The sequence below is a fragment of the Lissotriton helveticus genome, chromosome 7 (assembly GCF_964261635.1).
Source record: "Lissotriton helveticus chromosome 7, aLisHel1.1, whole genome shotgun sequence".
Classification (NCBI taxonomy): Eukaryota; Metazoa; Chordata; class Amphibia; order Caudata; family Salamandridae; genus Lissotriton; species Lissotriton helveticus.
In genome coordinates this window covers 1,488,583,082-1,488,607,486 of record NC_136068.1, presented here as the reverse complement: position 1 = coordinate 1,488,607,486, position 24,405 = coordinate 1,488,583,082, and the positions used below count along the sequence as shown (strand labels likewise).

Below are 24,405 nucleotides of genomic sequence, written 5' to 3'. Positions count from 1 at the left end.
GTCCCTGACAAGGACGGGGGCTGGGGGCCCCAGAGAGAGCGGAGGCAGCACAGAGCACTGCTCAGGACCCTGACAAGGACAGGGGGGGCATGGGGGCCCCAGAGAGAGAGCAGGAGGTAGCACAGAGCACTGCTCGAGACCCTGTCAAGGGTGGAAGTGGGAGCCCCAAGGGAGAGCATTCTCCAGGGCAAAGCTCATATGAGAAGGGATGAGTCAGCAAAATGGTGCCCTCAGGTAAGCACTCTTGTTAGAAGCACAATGTGGGCGTCCGCAGGGGGAGGCGGGGGGTGGGGGGCGAAAAGGGTACAAGGCAGAGGGGAGAAGGGTGCAAGGCGGAGAGGAGATGGGTGCAAGGCGGAGAGGAGATGGGTGCAAGGCAGAGAGGAGAAGGGTGCAAGGCAGAGGGGAGAAAGGTGCAAGGCAGAGGGGAGAAGGGTGCAAGGCAGAGAGGAGAAGGGTGCAAGGCAGAGAGGAGAAGGGTGCAAGGCAGAGGGGAGAAGGGTGCAAGGTAGAAGGGAGAAGGGTGCAATGTAGAGGGGAGAAGGGTGCAAGGTAGAGAGAAGGGTGCAAGGTAGAGAGGAGAAGGGTGCAAGGCGGAGGGGAGATGGGTGCAAGGCGGAGGGGAGAAGGGTGCAAGGTAGAGAGGAGAAGGGTGCAAGGCAGAGGGGAGAAGGGTGCCAGGTAGAGGGCAAGAAGGGTGCAAGGCAGAGGGGAGAAGAGTGCAAGGGGGATGGTGATGAAGTAAAAATGTGCCCCCCCTCCCCCGGAAACATTTCTGCGGACGCCCATGGCAACGCACACTACTTTGTGAGGGAGAGAGAGTGGAGTGAGAGAGAGAGTGGAGTGAGAGAGAGTGGAGCAAGAGAGAGAGTGGAGCAAGAGAGTGGAGAGAGAGAGTGGAGAGAGAGTGGAGAGAGACAGTGGAGAGAGAGAGTAAAAAGAGTAGAGAGAGAGGGTGGGGAGAGAATGTGGAGAGAGAGAGACAGTGGAGAGAGAGTGGAGAGCGAGAGGGTAGAGCGAGAGGGGAGAGCGAGAGTGGAGAGCGAGAGTGGAGAGAGAGGAGAGAGAGTGGAGCGAGAGAGAGTAGAGCGAGAGAGAGTGGAGAGAGAGAGAGTAGAGAGAGACAGTGGAGAGAGACAGTGAAGAGAGAGAGAGAGAGAGAGAGAGAGAGAGAGAGAGAGAGAGTGGGGAGACAGTGGAGAGAGAGGGGAGGGAGAGTGTAGAGAGAGTAGAGAGAATAGAGAGAGAGAGTAGAGAGAGAGAGTGGAGAGAGAGAGTGGAGTGAGAGAGTGGAGAGAGAGTGGAGAGAGAGTGTAGAGAGAGAGTGGAAAGAGAGAGTGGAGAGAGAGAGTTGAGAGAGAGAGAGTGGAGAGAGAGAGAGAGTAGAAAGAGAGTGGAGATAGAGTGGAGAGAGTGGAGAGAGTTGAGAGAGAGAGTGGAGAGTGTGGAGAGAGAGAGTGGAGAGAGAGAGAGTGGAGAGAGAGAGAGAGTGGAGAGAGAGAGAGTGGAGAGAGAGAGTGGGGGAGAGTAGAGGCAGTGGAGAGAGAGACAGTGGAGAGAGAGTGGAGAGAGAGAGAGTGGAGAGAGAGAGTGGGGGGAGAGTAGAGACAGTGGAGAGAGAGACAGTGGAGAGAGAGAGTGGAGAGAGAGTAGAGAGAGAGAGTGGGGAGAGAGTGGAGAGAGAGAGTGGAGAGGGAGAGAGAGTGGAGAGAGAGAGTGGAGAGAGAGAGAGTGGAGACAGACAGTGGAGAGAGACAGTGAAGAGAGAGAGAGAGTGGAGAGAGAGTGGAGGGAGAGTGTAGAGAGAGTAGAGAGAGAGAGAGTAGAGAGAGAGAGTGGAGAGAGAGAGTGAAGAGAGACAGTGGAGAGAGAGACAGTGAAGAGAGAGTGTCGAGAGAGAGAGTGGAGAGAGAGAGTGTAGAGAGAGAGTTGAGAGAGAGAGAGTGGAGAGAGAGAGCGTGGAGAGAGAGAAAGTGGAAAGAGAGTAGACAGAGTGGAGAGAGAGTGTAGAGAGAGAGTGGAAAGAGAGAGTGGAGAGAGAGAGTTGAGAGAGAGAGAGTGGAGAGAGAGAGAGAGTAGAAAGAGAGTGGAGATAGAGTGGAGAGAGTGGAGAGAGTAGAGAGAGAGAGTGGAGAGTGTGGAGAGAGAGAGTGGAGAGAGAGAGTGGAGAGAGAGAGAGTGGAGAGAGAGAGAGTGGAGAGAGAGAGTGGGGGGAGAGTAGAGACAGTGGAGAGAGAGACAGTGGAGAGAGAGTGGAGAGAGAGAGAGTGGAGAGAGAGAGTGGGGGGAGAGTAGAGACAGTGGAGAGAGAGACAGTGGAGAGAGAGAGTGGAGAGAGAGTAGAGAGAGAGAGTGGGGAGAGAGTGGAGAGAGAGAGTGGAGAGGGAGAGAGAGTGGAGAGAGAGAGAGTGGAGAGAGAGAGAGTGGAGACAGACAGTGAAGAGAGAGAGAGAGTGAAGAGAGAGTGGAGGGAGAGTGTAGAGAGAGTAGAGAGAGAGAGAGTAGAGAGAGAGAGTGGAGAGAGAGAGTGAAGAGAGACAGTGGAGAGAGAGACAGTGAAGAGAGAGTGTCGAGAGAGAGAGTGGAGAGAGAGAGAGTGTAGAGAGAGAGTTGAGAGAGAGAGAGTGGAGAGAGAGAGCGTGGAGAGAGAGAAAGTGGAAAGAGAGTGGACAGAGTGGAGAGAGAGTGGAGAGAGAGTGAAGAGAGTGGAGAGAGAGTGGAGAGAGAGAGTCGAGAGTGTGGAGAGAGAGAGTGGAGAGAGAGAGAGTGGAGAGAGAGAGTGGGGAGAGAGTAGAGATAGTGGAGAGAGAGAGACAGTGGAGAGAGAGTGGAGAGAGAGTGGAGAGAGAGTGGGGAGAGAGTAGAGACAGTGGAGAGACAGTGGAGAGAGAGACAGTGGAGAGAGAAAGGAGAGAGTGAATGGAGAGGGAGCGAGAGTGGAGAGAGAGAGAGAGTGGAGAGAGAGAGTAGAGAGAGTGGAGAGAGAGTAGAGAGAGAGAGAGTAAAGAGAGTGGAGAGAGAGAGAGTAGAGAGACTGGAGAGAGTAGAGAGAGAGAAGGGAGAGAGAGAGTCGAGAGGGAGTGGAAGGAGAGTGGAGAGTGGAGGGAGACAGTGGAGAGAGAGTGGAGAGAGAGTGATTTTGAAATACTGCATTGTCGCTTTGTCTAATGTTTTAAAACGGAAACCAGAAAGAGCAGTGGATGCACTTTTGTCAAAACTGAACGATGAGTGGGCCCGATGTTGTATATCATGACAGGAGTCTGCATCAGGAAACCCACCTAAACTTGGGCAAACTTCCCCGGCATACTGATGACAGGGACCCTGTAATGAATGGACCACCACCTATGATAGCCTGCTGGCAGACGAAGCCCAACCTTTAACTCCACCATCCAGTGTTACTTATAATGGCTGCATTGGTGACAGTGGCATAACAATCGCCCCGCATCCCCTGCAGGATGGCAGGTCGCTGGCCTGAGAGCTCTAGACTGGCACGGAGGATGGGAGGGGGGCCCCTTCCATGTAGTTTGCAGGGGGCCCCCTCAAGTTTTGTTACGCCACTGCACTGAGAAGAGCCAGGATTGGGCAAGGGAGCTCCAGCATTCGGTTCCAGTTCCTGCAATGAAGAGGTCCGGAGCGAGGACGTCCTATTAGGTATGTTTTTTAATAATATTTTACACACGCAGTCCCCTACCCCCTTCCCCTCCCCGTAGATGCCAGTCGCCACTGCCTACAGATAGAGCATGAGAAAGTAAATTGCTCTGTAGAATTTATTGCTTTGTTGACTTTTGTGTTAAAGTCCCACGTGGACTGTATGTTTATGTTCGGTGATGCGCTGTTTGAGTGTCCCACTGATCACTAATCAAAGGACCCAATTCCGAAAAAAGTACAAACTCATTATTTCCTTAAGTACGACATTAGAATCTGCGTGCTGGCCGGGGAAAAGAGCGTCTACGCTGCTTCACACATTTGGAATGTAGTCAGGTGTTGCTTCATGTCTTATTTATTTATGTGGTTTCTATGGTACTTCTGCACCATGTGGAATTAGAGCCCTTTACATAGAACGAATACACATGCTAGGATATGTGAAAGCAGATGGAGGGTTTGAAATGAGGGTACTGTGTTTTAATTGCCTAAGAACATACGGAGACCCAGGGTGAGAGTAGTGGGGAACAAAAGAATATGCACTAGGAAGGGGACTGTCTTTAATTCAGATTCTTTAACAAGGTGATTTCTTTGAATTGAATGTACTTTAAATGTTCTTGCCTTCTCTTCCTAAAAACATCTATAGCCCTTTTCGGAATGACAGGATGTCTGGGAATGGTCTTGGTTGGGTCGGCAAGGTGTTCCGGGTGTTTCTGAGAAGGAGTGTCCATGACACCAATGGTATCAACTCTAGAGATGATGAGCACGTGCTGCTGTCTCCAGCTGCTGCTTGGAGAGTAGATACTTCATCTTTTTTACCCGGTGAAGAAAGACATTTGTAGATTGCGCCAGTCTGTTGGTGTGTGGTACTAACATTAGTAATGCGGCAATCAGGAACCCTAGCCATTTCACAGGTTTGGAGAGTGATGGTGCAAACCCATTCACTTGCAGTTCTGCAATTATGTTTGGGCCCAGGTTATAGGAGATGCGGAGCACCCCTGATGCCCTCTGCCCACCCCTAGCACAGCGACAACCTCTTAGGCATGTGGGAGCTAGCATTCTCCATCGGCCTTTCTTCACTGTGTCTTCTATTGTGGCCGGTGGTGCTATTTTGTTATGATGCACTACACTGGCAGGTAGATGGGGTGTCGCAGGAAGTGCCACAGATTCCAGGTGTGGTTTAGGCACATCTGTCAGATCCAGCTGGATGCCACTCTGTGCCAGTGTTGGTGGCAGTGTTAAGGAAGTGAGGGGGAAAAGGGGCAAGAGTGTAAAAAGAAATGTGTTTAACAAAGTTTAGCCAGGTGGAGTGGCACAGACAGATCGAAAGACCGGTCATACTCTGTGAGTTTGCCTGCCTGACATCTGTTTAAAAGGTGAACAGCGGATAGAGGGAGAGTGAATGGAATACAGATGGTAAAATTATGAGGCTTATTTAAAAGGGGATATCGCCACCAAAACATCACTTGTTGTGACGTTCTGGTGGAGAAATCCCCTTCACCTTATTTACAAGGTGGCGTTGAAGACGCTTTATGTGGCTTAAGGCCACCTTGTAAATATGGCTCTTTTCACGCTTCACTTATCGTGAAAGGGTCATGCAATGGGTGTTACAGTGGGGGTTTTGCCACCACACCTATTGCTTTTTGACGCTGCCCAATATTTACAAGCATGGGGCAGCGCCAAAAACTAAGGTCAGTTTAAACCTGGTCGTAGGAGAAATTATACATTTCTCTTCACATTTTGCTCTTTCTATTTGTGCTGCATTCTGCACCTATCCCTGCAGGCAAGTAGTGGACTGCTGTCCAAACATTTACTACTGTCAGTATTCCACATTTACTACCCTTCAGTTACTGAATTATACCGCCACATCTTCAAAACAGTTGTAAAAATAACTTTCACAATTTGTAGAATTTATTAGGGTGCAAAACGTCTCAAAATGTTTAGTAAATAATTAAAATTAATATACCTTTGTTTTATTTTTGGTTATATTTAGCAACTGTAACTAATTGAAAAAAATATTTAATTAAAATACTTTTATTTAATAATAGCTCACCATCAGGGTTAGAGATTAGAGTAATATTTATAATTGATTTAAGTTGCCATTGGGGAAATGTTTATGTCATGCAATATAAATTAATATTATTAAAATTACCTTTTATAGTATTTCAATTTCATTATTTATAGGATGTGTTAGTGTTTTATTTGGGTTGTTTTTTGTCACTATATTTAAATAGATAAAAATAGGGGGGTGATTTGAGTATGTATTAATTAATTATAATGAACAAATTAATATTAATTGAATTCAATGTAGGACGGAGTTATGTGTAGTGTTAGAATAATGTAAGTTACTCTTTATATAGTTACAATTTCAATGTAATTCAATGTATTGTAAAGGTAAAAATCAGTATTTATGTAATCTAATCAGATGAAAAATAAGGTTAAGGAAATCATTATAACATGGTCAGGTTTAGGGTCACGGCCAGGGGATAAAGTGAAGGAAAAATTAAGTAAATTAGTCATAGATAGTATGGATAGATGAGAGAAGTTAACATGGAATGAAGTAAAGGTGGGGAAGTAAAAGCAGTAGAATTGTTATGATATGCTGATGTGTAGAGTGCAACTTACCACCCATGAGGGTATCCAGGTGCTGGAGCAGGAGTGTAGGCCGAGCGGGACTTCTAGTTGAACAGCCAGGTCTTCAGTTCCATGCAAAAGTCGAGTAAAGAGGGGGAGGTCCTGACGTGATGGAGAATGTTATTCTAGGCCTTGGTGGCAATGCAGGAGAAGGATCGGCCTCCTGTTTTGCCTCTGCGAATAAGGGATGTATGCAAAGGAGAGAGAGGCTGAGCGTAGTTGTCTGGTTGGATGGTAAAAGTGAAGGCAGTGGTTGCTGTAGGCAGGTCCGGTGTTGTAGAGCCTATGTAAGCGTGAATAAGTAGCTTGAACTGTCTGTGTTTTGGAATTGGCAGCCAGTGTAGTTGTCTGAGGTAGGGAGTGATGTGTGCTTCAGATTATCTTTAGGACTAGTCTGGCGGCGGCTTTGTAGGTGGTCTGGAGTCTTGGGTGAGCTGGTTGGAGATGCCGGCATAGAATGTGCTGCCATAGTCCAGTCTGAATGAGTGCGTGGGTGACCGTGCAGCTCGTGTTGGTTGGCAGCCACTTGAAGATCTTTAGGAGCATTCTTAGTAGGAAGAAGCAGGAAGATGTTACAGCGTTCACCTGTTTGGTAATCATCAGTTTGTCTTCAAGGATGATTCTAAGGTTTCTGGCGTGATCTGTTGTGTGGCTAGCCACAGTAGGAGTCCCATGGACAGCTCTTGTTCCTGAAGATCAGGACTTCCATTTTACCTGTGTTGAGTTTTAGGCAGTACTCTTTCATCCAGTTTGTAACATTTATCGTGCAGGTTGTGAAGTTGGTCCTCATGGTGTTGTTATTTATTGTCTGTGAGGGAGAGAATGAGCTGAGTGTTGCCAATGTAGGATTTAGGATGTAGGATGTTGATTCAGTGAGCTCTTATGACACAAGTGATAGGTGACATATATATATTGAAAAGGGTTGGGCTTAGGGAAGATCCTTGAGGGACTCCACAGGCAAGGTTCTTGGGTTCGGAGGTATACGGTAGGAATCTGACTCCCTGAGTTCTATCGTTGAGGAAGAAGGCGATCCATCTCAGGGTGGCTTCTTGTATTCTGGATTTATGGAGTCTTGAGAGCAGGGTCCTGTGAGATATGGTATTGAAAGATGCATAGGAGTCGAGGAGGATGACAGCAGCAGTTTCCCCTGTGTCCATGATGGTCTGGATGTGGTTGGTTGCTGTGATAAGGGAGTTTCCGTGCTGCGGAATCCTGACTGAGGGATGCCGAGGAGGTGGTGCTGGTCTAGATGGTTGGAGAGTTGCCTGTTGATCACTTTCTCCATGAGTCTGGAAGGGAAGAGAAGGGAAGGGTAGGAGCGAGATAGGTTGGTAGTTACTGAGTTCTTGTGCGTCTGCTGAGGGTTTTTTCAGGAGTGCTTTTACCTCAGCATGTTTCCAGTTGCCTGAAAAGTTGCGCTATGGACGGAGGTGTTGATAAGGGTGGTGAGGTAAGCACTGAACAAAGTTCCTCCTAAGTTGTAGATACGGTGTGAGCAGGTATCGGTGGGAGCTCCAAAGTTGATAGTTTTCATAATTTCATCAGTGACTTCTGCAGGGAGAGGATCCGAGTCTGTTAGTTGATGATTGTTCTTGGTGGTAGTGGGCAGTAGTCCAAGGGGGTCTTCTGAAGTGTGTTGGGGTTCTAAGTTACTGTATATCTTGAGTATTTTGTTATGAAAAAAAGTCTGTGAGGTTGTTGCCAAGGTCCTGATTGGGTGATGGTGGCTGCTGAGGGGTTGGAATATTCTCTGAAGATGTTGAGGAGTTCCTTGCAGTTATTGGAACTGGTTTCCAGTCCAGTGCAAGCATAGTGCAGATTCTTATAACATGCTTCCTATCTATCTTATAAGTGATACCAATCATGGATGTGAGTTGGGAAAGACACTGAGGAAAATTTTCACAGAATGCCAGCAGCATAGGAATAAGCTATATAGAACAGCCAGAATGGGATTCTGAAGTCCTGGAGCAAAGGCACAAAAGTCCTGCTTTGAGTCTTTAATGTAGTTTTGGGCTCCATAGGAGTAAAGCATATCACTCAGGTAATAGGGCCCTAATAGGGCTTTTGTGATAAAGAGCTGTGTAGGCGTGCAACAGTGCAAAGGTAATGCATTTTTTATATGATTGAGGGCAAATAAAATTGGAGAAAGGCTGCTGGATAGAAATGGAATAATGTGCCCCAGTTATACAGACACAAAAAGGCTCCATAAGAAATAATTTGATATAACCTTGTAAAATGATCCGCAACATACCCTGATACACACCATATTTCAGGGAGGGTTGGTGCCTGTGCAAGCAAATACCAAGTTTGACTGATTGTAACTCACATTTTGTCCACCAGAGGGGTTTGATTAGGCACAAACAGCTTCTATAGACCTAGGCAAAACTTCATTTACGCTGGTGTAATTTCTGGCATTTCCTATCACGATTCTTACACAAAATGCCTTAAATTATGCAAGAATGGGAAACGGCCATTACAACGAAGCCTTTACAACGAAATCGTTAACCACGCATGCAGTACAACGCATGCGTGGTTAACACGAAAGCCTTTACCACGCATACCTTTACTACGAGGTTTGTAGTAAAGGTATATGTGGTAAAGGTAAAAAGTAAAAAAACGGGGGCCTGGGGGGGTCTCCCCCCCCCCAAAAAAAACTCACCTGAAGTCACGTCGGGTATCAGCGTCGTTTAAGAGAAAACGGAAAATAAACTTCCGCTTTCTCTTAACGACGTATGACGTCACCACGCTAGTAATTGTGGTAAATGTAATGCGTGGTAAACGAATTCCGTTGTAACGCATGCGTGGTAAAGGCATGCGTTGCAACGGAATTCGTTGTAACGTCATATATTCTGCAAGAATATGTAATTGATCATTAATTTGTGCAGAAATCCTACCACAGAATCATTGGAAGAATGTGAACGATTTGAACATGAGTAACTGATGTTCCCATCACGTGTACTTTTGCAAAGTATTTTGTGGTACTCATTTCTTTCTCGTGCCAAAAAATTGTAGCATTTCATGCTCAAAATGCTGAAGGAAGAATTTCGTGCTAAAAATAGTGCAAAATGCCAAAGTCGAATAATTTTTGGGGCATTTCAGCAATAATGCAAATTTCACCCGGGCCTCCTATCGACCTGTTGGAATAGTACGCACTATGAACCCTCTCAAGGTCGGTTTTACCAACCCCGAATCAGGGTTTTCAGATGGAAAAAGAAAGAAATGGCATTTGATTAGCTGAGGCCCTCCAAGCGAGGGTCTACTGAAGGTGGTGAGTTTTTTTTTAGCAGAAAAGAGACCAGGTTCAGTGAAAAAAGAGTATTCATCAGACACAAGCATCTTAAGTGCTTTTTTGTGCCCTAGTGCTGCACGAAACCTACACAAAGAATTGCACTATCATTTTAGTCCAGTGCTCCTTGCATGAATGATGTGACTGTGTGCCCTGAATGAAGTTTACACATATCATAGTCCGTTCTTGCCTTCGGCTTTCATTATTCCTACACCCTTCCCCAGTGACCTAACAATTTTACCCATAGAGTGCCCTGTCAGCGTTACTCTCCATGTTTACTTCAATTTACATTCCCTTAGAATAATTGTTTTTCCAGTTTTTGTGTTTCTGGAGTGTTTTTCATACAATTTGCGACTCATATATAGTGTAGACTGTAACCTGAGTTGCCTCAAGGTGTCTGGGGGAGTTGAGGTTGCTGATGGGGGTTTATGATGGGGCATGATAGCGAGCTCTAGAGTAGTGACGCTGAAGGCAGTGCGAGTTTCTCCCAGTGGATCACAAAGGCTTCTAATCCTTGGCCTCGCAGCGCAGTGTGAAGAGGGATTGGTGGGTGTATATGTATCAATGGTAATTACCACTTTAAATGAAATTGTATGAAGGACGTACACACTGCTCTTGAAACGGTGGCACACCAAAGAAGAAGAAATGGCTGTGTTTACTGGTGAGGAAAGTGCGTGTGTGTGAAAGAGTTTGTGTTGTGTGTTTTTGCATGTGTGTGTGTGAGGGGGCATGGTGAGGGGGAAGTGATGTAAGAAAGTAAATGCAGAATGAAAAGACAGAGGTGAAGAGGAAGTAGAGGACCTGAGAGATATGTAGATGGAGAATGTCAGAGAGATGTGGGGAGTTAAATGATGAAAGTGACTAACACAGTGAGAGACAGCAGAGGAAAGTGGACTCTGAAGACCAGTCATTCCACCTACTTTAGTAATGTTCAGTTCACAGCCTTATATTTTCAGAATTGAAACATTTTCAGTTCTAATTATTCCCACCAAAAACATTGTTGTTACTCATTTACCTAATATTGTTAACAGGCATTGGCAAAGTCAAAAGTTCTGGCCTATTTTAGATCTGTTCATTGGTGTGTGATATGTCTAGATGCAATAACAGCAAACCTACAGAGAGGTGCTAGTCAGATTGCATGCCGTGTGAAGCACAGGACTTTAGTTCACGTTTTAAGCCACACCCTTAATAGAACAGTTCACTCCACTTGGAAAGGATTTCTAGTCATGCTTCTTTGGCCCCACTCCGCTTGGGAGACCCTCCCATCTTTCCCACCCACTGAAAGCACTTAAAGCATCCATCCACTCTGCCTAGATCTGCTCTGCCTGTCCATCGGTCAGTAATTCTGACCAGACTGCGGGACTAAGAAGGAGGCTGGCACAGCAGGGTACAGGCGGGGAAATACACTGGACCTCTTTACTCATTAGGTCGCATTTCCATTCCTCTCCGGGACATTACACTGTTATTAAATTAAATATGTATGTAACACATACCACAAAATGAATTGCCCCTTGAAACTTTAATGAATTTGATATTAACCAACCAATGCCATTATCTTCACCGTCCCATAATAATCCATGTTTCCCTCTCACTGATTTATTATTATTGCGGAGGAGGGGGGTCTGAGAGAGAGGTTGCTAATTCAGGCAATTTCAGTAGGGGTAAATAATATGAATCCCAAATTTTTGGGGAGTAACATGCAGGATTAGATTTAGATGTGTTACCCAGTATTTCACGTTACGCTAATATCAGTGTGTTTACTTCATAGGGCAGTTACCTCCATCTTTTCACATTGTTGTAAATGTTACATCAAGAGTCATTACATAGCATGTGTCTACAAAGGAAGTTGTTACTTTGCATACAGGTAAATTATAAAATGGTTTTGGTAGTGAGATGGGTGGAGTTTAGGGGGTGAAGAGGGGATTTATTAGGGTTCCAAGATGGGTAGTATTTGGGGGTGGAGAGGAGTTTGTATGGATCACAAATGGGTGGTGGTTAAGGGTTGAGAGGGGTTTCAGGAATCGAAAATGGTTGGTGTTTAGAGAAGGAGTGGGTGGTGTCTTGGGTGGAGAGGGGGCTTTAGTGTTCAGTGGTGGGTGGTGTTTAGGGGTGGAGAAAGGCTTTTAGGGTTCATGGATGGTGGGGGTTAGGGGTGATGAGGGTTTTTAGGGTTCAGGGATGGTGGCATTTATGGGTGGAGGGGAGTTTTAGAGTTCAGTTGTGAATGATGTTTAGGCTAGTGGTTATGAGAGGTTTTTAGGGTTCAGGGATGGTGGCATTTAAGGATGGAGAGGAGTTTTACAGTTCACCAATAGATGATATTTACGGTAGGGGTGGAGACGGTTTTTTCAGTGTTCAGGTATTGTGATGTTTAGGGGTAGAGATGTTTTTTTAGGGTTCAGGGATGAGTTGTATTTAGGGTAGGGTTGGAGAGAGGTTTTTAGTTTTGAGGGATGTGTGGTGTTTTGGGCCGAAGATGGGTTTTTAGGGTCCTGGGATGGGTGGTGTTTAGGGGTGGGATTTTTTTAGGATTTTAGGGTGGGGGGTGTTTAGAGGTGGATATTTTTTTTAAGGTGAAGGATGGTTGGAAGTTAGGGCTTGGATACGTTTTTTTAAATGTCGAATGGTGTTGTAGAACTTGTTGATGTATGTTTTTATAAGTGCTCTAACAAAAACATTTTTTTACGTAGATTTTGTAACACGTGAAGTCGAATATTTAATTGAATGTAATGGCTTGCGTTGTACAGCAAATTATATGGGATGCACTACTGCACAATGCGCAGACTAGTGTGGAAAATAAACACTTAGTAAAATACGCAAAGTGAAGTGTCCTGATGTAACAGCTGATAATTATCATGGGGCCATGCCTGTCTGGGTGCAAAACCAAGGAGCTACGGTGTTTCCTCAACATTTATAATTCGGATGTAGCTGGTAACTCCTTTTACCGGCTCCTTCGGAATTATCAAGTCACTCATATGAAGGCCTCAGTTGTGCTACTTGCAAAGGGTGTGAGAGGATGCAGCTTGCCAGGTGTTGAACCTATGGCCTACAGGTAAGACATATGTGCAGCAGTGTCGCCAGCAAAAAATAATCTTCATATATTTAGACATTTGAATGAGTACATAAGGGTATATAGGACACAGCCATTCCCTTTACTGTCAGCTTGCCTGAGTAGTGCTGTGGTTCAGCATGGTTGACCAACGTCTGACAACTCAATCAATTGTTGTTTTGTAACAAAGCGTGAACGCCACCGATAAAGGTTCTTTCTACAGAAGACATCAGGGGGGAGCTGTGCCTTTTACCCCAGTGGACTGGAAAATAATGTGACTGTGTTTGCTGAGATCGAAAATCCATGCTGGGATAAATGAAAAAGACCAACAGCCCCTCTGCAGCTCGCTGAGGCACTCACCCTGACACAATGCCTTTCTCTTTTTCAGATAACATGCATCATAATTTTATTCATCTTACAGTCAACAGTCCCAAGCACTCGTCCACACTCGGTAAGTAATGGCTCCAATAAAATTCATAATGATATTTTCACGCCAGGGTAAACCTGACTCATTGCGTCCACCCTCCCTGACCTCTGCTGATTTACTTCAGCGTTGACGCGGAGCTCTCTTTTCCTTCACCCTCCCTCTCCGCGTCCACCAATGGGTGTCTTATCGGCCCCAGCTCTTGCAGTAAGCGTTGGATGATGAGGGCTCCCTCTGTGATGCCAGCGCTGGGGTTGCACATCTTTCATCCTTGTCAAATGTCAATGCTCGCCACCTTGAATGACGTCAACTCTGACGCCTTGAAACCGCTTGTACTGCCAATGCTCCCCAATCCTGTTCCGCAGTAGCGACTGTGACAGATGCATGAGCACCTGTGCATGACTGCTGATGCATACCTGAGTACTCTGCGAGTCCAGACTTTTAATCAGTTTCCTGGAGAAACCTAATGGTCTTTCAATTCAAAATAATCTCTCAGGTTTCCGATTTCCATATTGCTTTCTCCGACTCTTGGATCTGTCTGTTAATCACTTCCCTGTTTATTATTTCTCTATATGTTACTCAATTAGTCTTTTTTTCTTCATTATCAATTTATCACTCCTTGTAATACCTGTAAATTTCTCAAAGTTAATCTTTAATAACCTTCACGTTCTATCTTTGCTTGTTTGACCTTCCCTACCTCTACTCTCTCAGATCCCATTTCTCTACTTTATTCCCCATTCTTCTTCCAGACCCATTTCTCCTCTTTATCTGGGTTTCAGTTACCGTCATGGTCCACACTACTCCATCCTAATATTTCCCCGCTTTCTCTTTTTCCTCCTATCAACGACTATCAACATTTTCTGACCTCTACTTTTTCTGTAACCATTCATTTTTTAATAATTTTGCTTCATACTTTGGATGTCTTCCCCACACTCTGTTTTTTGTCTCTTTTTGGTAACATCTTCTGCCTTCCCATCCTTACCGTCTTCATTTCTATGCTCTCTTCACAATTCCATCTTCTATTCAGATACTCTCTACTTACGTTTTGCTCTCCTCTTTTTTATGATTTTTCCATCTATCAATTACATTTCTTTCTTCTCCTTTATGCATGAACATTCCCCAATTGCTAAAACCAATTTTCATGTGACTGCACCCCTAGCATTATTCCGTGCAACTACTCTCTCTGCCTCTCTTCTTTGTGGCTTATCTCTTCTGCCTCTTCCTGTCTAGACTGTCGAATGAACAATGCCCAGCTTCCAAATTCCTCCAACAAGTACAACACCATGTCCTTCTCTCGCTCCTTCCACAACCTCTCTCATCTGCCGCCTTCTTATGAAACTGCCATGAAGTCTGATCTCAGCAGATACTCCTCCCTCAAGAGACTTGGTAAGTCATTTTTCGTATGTTTCACTTCCTTGTGAGTTAATAAATGGCAATATAATTTATGTTCTGTACAAAATTACTCTCGCGTGAATATTTTAGGTTGAATTTTTGCAAGCATCAGGCACCGTTTTTTAGAAGGGAAAACCGTGTGCAACGTTTAATAGAAATTAATATTGCATACATATTCTCTACCATGTGGAGTCCCACAGGGCTCCTCCATCAGTCCCACCCTTTTTAACATTTTCGTGACCGACTAGGCACTACTGATCAAATCGGCTGGCTTAGGTCTTACATCTTACGCAGACAATACTCAAATTGTTTTTGCCGTCAATAAAGACGGAGACAGGGTCCTGTCTAATTTTCATGATGGTTTGGTGGCAGTGAGTACCTGGATGGCCAATCACTGCCTTAAATTAAATTCCCCAAAGACCGAGGTGATTGTGTTTGGAAATCTATCTCTGGCATGGTCCTCTCGTTGGTGGCTAGACACTCTCGGACTGCCTTCTGTCCCAGTTACCAAGGCATAAAATCTTGGGGTCATTCTAAATGATAAGCTTTCTAATGACTACCATGTTAACTCAGTAGTCAGCTCATCTTTTTACATTCTCAGAATGGACAAGAAACGGTTTCCGTTAATCCCTATGGAAGCTAGGAAAACGATCCTATTGGCCTTGGTTCTGTCTAAGGTAGACTATTGTAATGGTATCCTGATTAACGCTCAGCAATCAATCCTGAACAAACTGCAGCTAGTTCAAAATGCTGCTGCTAGACTACTGTCTGGCACACCGAAATTTAATTCTGTATCTGAGGTAATCAGACAACTGCACTGGCTGCCTATCAGAAACAGAAAAAAATGTAAGGCACTGTGCATTGCCTATAAAGCCACACATAATATAGAACCAGAATTCTTGAAAGAATTGTTATTATTTTACACCCCGAATAGATCACTGCACTCAGCCGGCGCAAATCTATCAGTTGTCCCCAGAACCTATAGATCCAACTGGGGTGACAGAAGCTTTGTGGGGGCTACTGCTAAGCTTTGGAATTCTCTTCCCTGTCAGATTAACGATTTGCCTTCACTTTTCATGTTTAGGAAAATATTTTAAACTTGGCTTTTTATTAACTAGGTCTTTTTATATTGTATTCTTTCATCTTGTTCTGTTTCAGGAGTAGCTAGTGCCGAGACACCTTTGTTGGTATTTGTGCGCTCTATAAATAGTTATAACATAACATAACATTTATTATAATTACTGCTTAGCACTGGTAAAACCAATATGCCTGAGTGATAACTGGTCAGTCCGCGATGAATGTGGGTTCAATCTCTGACATTGGCTGCTATCGTAGCCCCTTGTGAATGATAGGCTCAAGTTAGCCAGTTGTCATCAGTCTCTGTGAAAGGCCTGTCCGCAAAGACCTTTGATGCCCAGCTCCACAACTTTATGGTAATCTTCTCAATATCTCCTAGAAAGTGCTAACTGAACTTAAAGCAGTGTGAAGTCATTCTTGCCGAAGACACTATAGTCATCTTTTCAATGTGTGGAACAGTCTAGGTAGGCTTGAACTTGAAATGGAGAGGAGAGGTGTTGGTTGATTTCCTACTTTTATTTATTTTTGTGATTTGTTAAAACTATGCTAATAAGCACGCTTCAATGACATACATATATAAAAACATTACATTAGCGAAAGCAATCAAATGGAGTAATTACAAACCAGACAAGCTTGCATGAGTAAGAGAAGTATTTCCTGTCAGAAAGTGTTATAAGGTTGGCAATGGGAGAGGAAAAGGCAAGTACTATAATTAATTAATTGACTGCAGGTGAGGATGAATATGCAAAGGATTTGCTTAGGGGCAGCGCATGGTTGTTTACTGTAAGGAAGGTGTCAGGTGACATGATAAACACATATCTCTTGGGAATTTGGCTGGGCCTATAGAATGCAACTCACCTGCCACACAACCCAGATATATTATGGCGAATATGTAGGTGGAAGCAAAAAGTCCACATTATTTATGGGTCCATTGTATGATTTAGATGTAGCAGCCTAAAGGACTATACAGGCTGATAGCCAGTATATACTGGCTATCCATGGGATTTTCCGACGTAAGTCTTTTCAATACTTTCTAATGGGTAATACTCTTTTAAACCTCATCATTCCTGCTCCCTCCAGTTCCCATGTGAGTTCAAACTGCACTAGCTTTTCCTGTCTAAACAGTTGTTCAATCAGGCTCCCTTCCATTTTGATATAACGCTGTGTGTATTAGAAGGGCATAGCCACCCAGAGAGATATCTGTTTCAAAGACTTTTTATCCAGACCACCCTCAAGGTCCAAAACATGTGATGTATTTTCATTAGTAACTTTCTGATAGGGGACAAAAGGAACTCCCAGATATTTTAAGACACAGCAAACCAGGGAGGAAAGGAGTGGGGGTGAGGGTGTAAAGGGGTTAATTGATCACAATCGTATAGAAGTCCTTTCAACAACATCATAATGGTTTGACCTCAAAAAGTATCTCATATGTGTAAACTTGGGTTGGAGCAAACTCTATTGTTGGAATAACAATAAATTATTAGGTACTCTATTGTAGAATTCTCCTCCACTCCCTTATTTGATGGTACCCTTCGCTTTGGAACAGTAGTCAACCTAGGTCTAAGAAGCAGGGACTCCAGCAGACAGACAGCGACGCCGCTCTACCAGTTAAATTCCAGGAGGATTGTTATTAATAAGAGCTGAAGCTAGAACAGATGTGATTTCGCAACTAGCCTTAGAAGTTGCTATACTCCTGAATATTAGAAATAGCGTAGATTTGGAGGTCAATGACTCAAAAACGAGGCTAGGAAGATGTGACAAAAAAACAGAAGAAACCCTGGAAATCAGACATACGGGAAACTTCTTTTATGCACATTCTGTAGGTCTCTGAATTATCATCGGGCTTGCACTCTTCATTTAATCTAAAGATAAAAAGATAACAATATATTCCTTTCTCAACTGAACAGCCACCAAAATTATGCTTATTCTCGGAAATACTCTAGTCACTGGAACCTTGGCATGACCAATCCATTATAGAAAAGATGGGGGTTTAAACTGACCTGCACATGAACACATGTCTTTATTCCAGCCTTTATTTGGATAGTAGTGTCAGAAATATTTTACTATAAGGACGGATCAGGAAATGATTGAAGTTAAGTTCCATGGTGTCAAGCCAGGAGATAGCCATGAACATTGCCAAAGAGTGGTCCGCACCAGCCCTGCAAAATTAATTTGGCATGCTTACATTCTGAATAAAGGTTTTTAGCTATTCACTGTATTACGCTTCCATTTATAATTTCTGTTCCCACGGTTCTACCCAGACGCAGTTCATAAAACATAAAAATATTATTGTAGCAGCATTCAGAAAACCAAGCAGAGGCTTGGAGGCGGGGTGGCCAGATGCAGTAGACATGACCGGGTTTCTGAGCTTAGAACTCAGCTCTGTATCCGGGTTATGCGTTAATGTTGTATACAAGTCTTGTTGAATCTGGTAAATACATCAAAGCTAGAAAATAAATGTATGGATGTAAGGAAAATCATTGTTAATTGTTATATTTTGAAATGGTTGTGAATGGTCATCATTGTTTTTTGTTCTTTGTCTATCCCTATTCTGAAGCAGAGAAAGACATGGATGACTTTTATGTGAAGAGGAGACACTTGGCTGAGCTTACACGTGGGACTTTGCCCTTGCACGTCATGAAAATGAACTATGATCGCGATGGCTATTCGGAAAAAAGCCAAACCCCCAGGCGGGTAATGTCACAAGAGCACATCCTTTCAGACAACTATCACCCTGTTCACTACGACTACACCATCCCCCGTGACCGCGTCATCTCCCATGAGCATCTGCTATCCCGTGAGGCTATCCACTCGCAGGAGCACCTATTGTCCCCTGAGCGAATGCACCACCGAGGTGGGCCTCCACCTTTCCATGACCTGCGGCTGGGCCACCAGAAGGCACTCTCCCACACCAATGTCTGCGCCAGCACCCCAGTGCTCGACCGCCACCACATGATCAAGATGAATTCTCATCCCACCTCAAGTTCACCCAAGAGCAACTGGGACATGGGAAACCACACGGCCAACCGGCGACAAGCTTTTGCTGCAAAGCGGCAAAACACCATTGAGCAGCTGCAGTTTATCCCCGGGCACCATCCTAGCCAGCACTTGCGAACCGGGAGCAAAAATGAAGTCACCGTTTGAGCTCGGCCTGAATGGTCGATGAATTTATTTTTTCACCTGAAAAGAGGCCGTTTTTTCTCTTTGTTTTTTGTTTTTTTTTCCCCTTGCCTCCCTTATCTACACCCAATCCTTCTCCTTCTTTGTCTCTCCCCCATTGACTTCGCCCGTGGCAGGGGAATGGCGGGAAATATGCTGTATATTTTTTTTCTCTAGTTTTTCATGAGCTTAGGTAAATTTCTTTTGTTTCTTCAGAACGGCCCAGCTGCCTCATGCGGCACTTTACGCCGCTTATATATGACGTCAGCAATGGTGTTGCAGCCGACGTCCGAGACAGGCAAAAGTGGAACGAGGGATAGTTAAATCGCAAAAGGGAGCGATGGGGACTTTCAAAACTCCTCGCCCCTGGACAGGAAGTTAGAAATTGTGAAGGCGTGAGCAGAGTTATTGTTAAAAGAAAGTAAAGTCCAGCCTGCAGCACATTGAGGGGCAGGTATTTGGGACGTGATAAAAAATATACACATTTAAAAATAATAATGATGAATTCCAGCACTCAATACATAAAAATACATATGTTTATTTAGAAAAATCATTGGGGTGCACAGAGAAGCCAACCCTTCTTCCTAACCCCTTCTTGTCACTTTATTAATTAGTAAGAGTTTGGCATTGAAAGAAGATTTGCTCGATAAATTGGAGGGACACTGAAAATTTCATGTTTATGGGTTTATAGCTATTTTCAGTTTCTCTTGTTTGGAGGGGGGTAAGGGTCCTATATTTTGCATTTTAGGGTTTAAAAGGAATCTTCACAAGCAAACTCGGAGAAATCAATAGCACTGATTTCCAACAGACTTTCTCTGTTCTTCTCAGTCTAACAATAATAATATACAAGGTTGTGTGCAGTCCCATAGAATTCAGCACAATGCCTTACTAAAATGATTTTAAAAAATGATGTTCTAAAGTGTAGTTTAGAAAGCCAACAAGAGAAATAATTGTAGTTAGCAAATTCACCCGTCTTAAAGGGTGTGCCGTAGCTGGTGACCCATTTTTCGGGAATCTAGGACCAGCGTGGTGGCAGCCATTGCTGTCTTTCTTCCCAACCTCCCCTCCAGCATTGCTGCAACTAGGTGAACGAATTGCTTAAGAGGCAGTTTTCTAGTGGCAGAGGTCAATAGCCGAGATCTCCCTTGGAGTTTTCTCCTTAAAGTTTTTTGACCTGATGGTGGCAGAGGCATTCACAGTGGTCCCGTTAAGGGCAATTTTTTAATGCAAGGATTATTGTTGACTTGTTATGTACTCAAATGCAATATATACATTTTTCACAGATCCATTCTCTGATGCCATCAAACAGGTGCACTGTTAGCATATATTTGACTTTTTATGATAGTCTTCCCTTTCACAATTCGGATAACCCAGCTCTGTACAAATGTGTACATTCCTTAGAAATGTAAATCTACTCCCTGAAAAGTCATATACTCCAAAATGTGTTCAAATGCCATCTGGTGTGTGAAGTTCAAAGACTGCTACACCTCGATCGGCACAGGTCACCATTCCAAAACAGAATATGCCCCTGTTGTTGTCATATGTGGTGCGCTCATTCGAGAAAATGACATTCTGCTTTGGTTTTCTACTTTTATATTACGCCATACAGCTATAGGCTTTTCTCTTTGAAATCACGTATTCCCTCAGATTAGCAGCAATCTTAAATTCCTTAAGTGAAAAATATGAAACTGTTGCTGGGTTCTGAGAGAAGGTATGGACTTCAGTTGTTGAGGCCCTTCAACAACTTACTACGTATAGTAGGAGCATTAGCGAAGAGTCATTTTAATAAAATATTTTCTAATAGAATGCAAGTTCCTGAATACAAAGAGAAGACATGACTCAGGTCATAGTGACAGGGGACAGTTTTGGGTCCGACATGCTTTGAAGAAATCGGAACCATAATTGTCAGAAATTCAGCATGTAATCATGTCCCTTTCCTTAGTCACAAACAACAGTTTAAGCCAATTAACTGTGCAAGTAATAAAAAAATAACTTTAAAATGGAACGCAATATGTATGGTTGAGTTTCACATCATACAATGAGCTATCTAATGTTACCACATAATAGGAATACCATCTTGCTCTTTTGGATAATGGATTTCAATTTGCAGGCTTCACTTCAGTGCTAAAATTGTCTTTTCATGAAAAATTCTATACAATATTACTGGAGATTGCTGGCTCATGAGCCAGACACAAAGCGCTCCATTGTTCACTGCCCAATTAGACTTACTACCTTTCCATCAGGGTCGGAGACAAACTGACCAAAAGGGAAATTAGGAATGAAGACATGTGGTTTCATGATTATTTGCAATCTGAAAAGAAGATTTCACAAATGTACATACATAATAGTAACCTGATATGAGTTTAAAAGTTCCCGTTCAACTCTCTACAATTTTAGTGGCAAACCCCAAAAGATAGATTAATTTGGACCACAATACTATTTTTGATAAGTAATAACACCATCAATTAAAGGGAATATAATAAACTACACTTTGCTTTCTCTTTGTACACATACAAACTTAGAATGATGGAATGTGAGGGCAGAGCAGGATTCTTACGCCCATCAGTCTCTTCATTCTTTCCCCTCTGTTCACACACAGTTGGCCGCTAGACACACTGTCACTCGGTGCTTGACTTATGCCCTTTGTGGACATTTGTAAATTCAGAAAATCTCCAAATATGCGATCCAGTAAGCCAAACATTTCCACAGATTGCTTTGTATTGTATAATTAATTCCAGCTTTGTCACCTCAGAGGTATTCTTAAATGATTGACACCTAATCTTGTTTCCCTTTGGAGTACCTTTGTTCTCTGCATCCATTCCCGCCGCTTAGATTGGACTCTTACATATTCCATTGGCTACTCTCAGAACAGACCAAAAACATACACCTGAAAGACTTCACCAGGCACCATGCTTATCTAATGGTGTCCATTATTCTGGGCATGTGTATCATTTAGCCCCTCTGCTTACCAGTTAAATATGGAAGTTTTTAGGTTTCTCAAAACGTGGTCCCCTATTTCCAGCACAATGGTGTGTCCCAGTCCTTTTATTAGATCCAATTTTGAGGCAAAACCATGTTTAATATTATTTCAAACCATCCCTTGCCCATTTAGAGTAGCCCAATTTCTAAATCAAAAAGACCTCTTTCCTTGAAACAATATTTGTCTCTGCTCCCATGTTTATTCTTTTTAGGAAAAGTATCTGTGACTTATAGAGCTAGGCACAATCAATTCTGCAGACACACCTTCACATTTGTGATGTGCATAACGGTGAAACTATTTGTTGATGATGTTTCACTATGTCTTCCGGTGCATCCCAAAATACCTCTTGATGACCCTATAGTCTTGTCACAGGTCTTAATCACTTTGACGTTATTGGTACACCCTGTCTGATTACCATGGAGATTACCCAGTATGAAACTGCCAATATCCCTCTCAAGTTTGAGGACTTCGGAGGTTACCCAAAATGGAAGGATGAAGATTTTATTCTTGTTTAGTGAACTCTGACATCACCTGGGACGATAGTCCAAACAACTCTATCTTGTTGGAGATCTTTCAGATCTCACTTCTCATCTTGTACTGCTCTTCTGGATTTCTGCACCTTAAGTATTTTAATTTTTACTTGGCTTTATCATGGCTTAGCTGCCAAATCCCACAGGATACAGGCAGATTGGGGAGAGTCAATGAATGTTAAGTGTAAGCAAACGCTTTCTGTAAATGAAAAGGCATTGAACAGTTGCAACTAACTGCAAAGCACTAGTTTGTACCTTGTTGGACTTCTAACTTTTTCATCCACTTTTGAGGCTAGACCTGTAAACATATGAGGCAGACTCGCATCACGGGGAATTCTATGTTTCTATGTTTCACTTCAGAAATTCATATTATAATTTAGAACATTTATTTACAAATCAGAATTCTAAAAGCAACAATCTGTGCACTCTAAGAAATGGGTTGTAAGGAAAATGTAGTTTTCTTATCTACAGATCATGAAAGATATGAAGTAAAATAATATGGATTATGAATGTAGAATTAATTTAATTACATTTTTAGAGAATCAACTCTCAAATCTGTGAAAGAAGCCTAAAGACCAAACCAGAGTTTACCATCAGAATATATTCTAGAGCTGTAGGTACTGCATTGCAATTTCTACTACACCTTATGCTCCACATTCTAAAGACTAAGTAGAAGAGCTGGCTTTAAATCTATTTAAAATATCCCTGTGCCATCCTAGCAAACAATGGGTTCATTATCTCTTTTTAATTCAAATGCAATTATTTGTTTTAAGTATCTTAACAACTATTTTTGAGATGAAAAGATTGTCAGTAATGGGTGTCCCGATAAGTGTAGATATTTAAAAATCAACGTTTTTCTGTGTGCATACTTTTGCAAGAGCTTCCCTGATGTTGATGATTATGGGGCTCCCTGGAAAAGCATGTGTTATAAGATCGAACCTAACACAATGGTAAACATTTCCATTTCAAAATACAGCCATAAACTCCAATTAAAACACCAAGAATTAAGAATGCATCAAGGTAAATAAAATCCAAATCCAAATTGTGTTTTACATAAAATTTAGTGCTGCATAGTGGACGTCTTCTTACCATTTTATACCGTTACTATAACAAACAGTCTGAATGTTAGTCTAGGTAGCAACAAAGTATAAAAACAAAAGAAGAAAATTACAGTTTTCTACTTTGTTCTTTGAGGCATAAATGTCCCCACATGGCATAAACCTCACATGAAAAGTAGGTGCTTCCTAGAATATGAAGACATAGTATACCATGCAGTTGAAAGCACACCAAACTTGTATTGCAATTTTTAAATATGATTCAGAATTTTAAATCGAACTCCCTTGTTACATTTTCAAGTATCATGTTGTAATATGAAACTTCTAGCTAAAATTCTGAGTCTGATTTTCAATTAATAATTCTGTGTTTATGTTCGGAAAGCCATATTGTAATTTGGACATCTTATTACAATTTGTTATTATAAAAATTACCATTATATACAATGGGGTAACCCAATAAGTCAAGACGGACCTGGGTACAATACGGTAATACAAACGTAGTCCGTGACCAATTAGTAATGAATTTAATTCAATTACGCACAGTCTGTGTTGTGTAGATTACTACAACACTGATAATCAATATCTCAACGACCTTTCTCATGCATGCAATCAAGAACCTATTTATAAATACATGTAATGAGAATCCACATAGATCATAGCGCCAAACACACCAAAATTATTCACAAATCCTTTTATTAGCTGACTAGGCAAATAGTTCAATCAATACATTGCAATAGGTCGCTGGCAGGAAAGGAGGAAAAGTAGGGGAGTGGTGGTGGTGGATAGTGAGAGTGCAAATCACAGGAATAAAGATAAACGCAGTTAGATGCTTTTAGAAATACTGGTAACTCAAACCAGTCACAGAAGACCTGTCCGATGTATAACATTCACTTACATGTAATCTGTAAATTTACAACGTGCATTCAATGCATCTTCAAGGGTATATTGGATAGGAAGCAGGTACAGGTCTTGTAAGGTAGAGGGCGTCGACGTTTCGACTCGGCTGATGCAAGGAGGGAGGTTTGAGCCTCAGCTGCGAGTCTTCATCAGGACGGGATAGGGCAACCTACTCCTGGTGCCAAGCCTGGCTACTTAGGTATGATGTCCAATAACGAAGACCAATGGCCCAAAATCGCCAGAGGTACGGGAAACAGGGGTGTTCAGTAACTTCAACACC

The 24,405-nt window shown here is 43.0% G+C and overlaps 1 protein-coding gene across 1 annotated transcript in view; it reads left to right on the top strand.

The window, feature by feature from the left end:
• Positions 1-18,648, top strand: part of SHISA7 (shisa family member 7) — a 92,979-nt gene extending 74,331 nt beyond the window's left edge. Inside the window, exons 3-5 of the mRNA XM_078650904.1 lie at positions 13,000-13,062; positions 14,266-14,421; positions 18,062-18,648. Of these exons, the coding sequence (XP_078507030.1) occupies positions 13,000-13,062; positions 14,266-14,421; positions 18,062-18,648 (806 nt within the window). The remainder of the gene's footprint in view (positions 1-12,999; positions 13,063-14,265; positions 14,422-18,061) is intronic.
• The last annotated feature ends 5,757 nt before the right edge of the window (positions 18,649-24,405 follow it).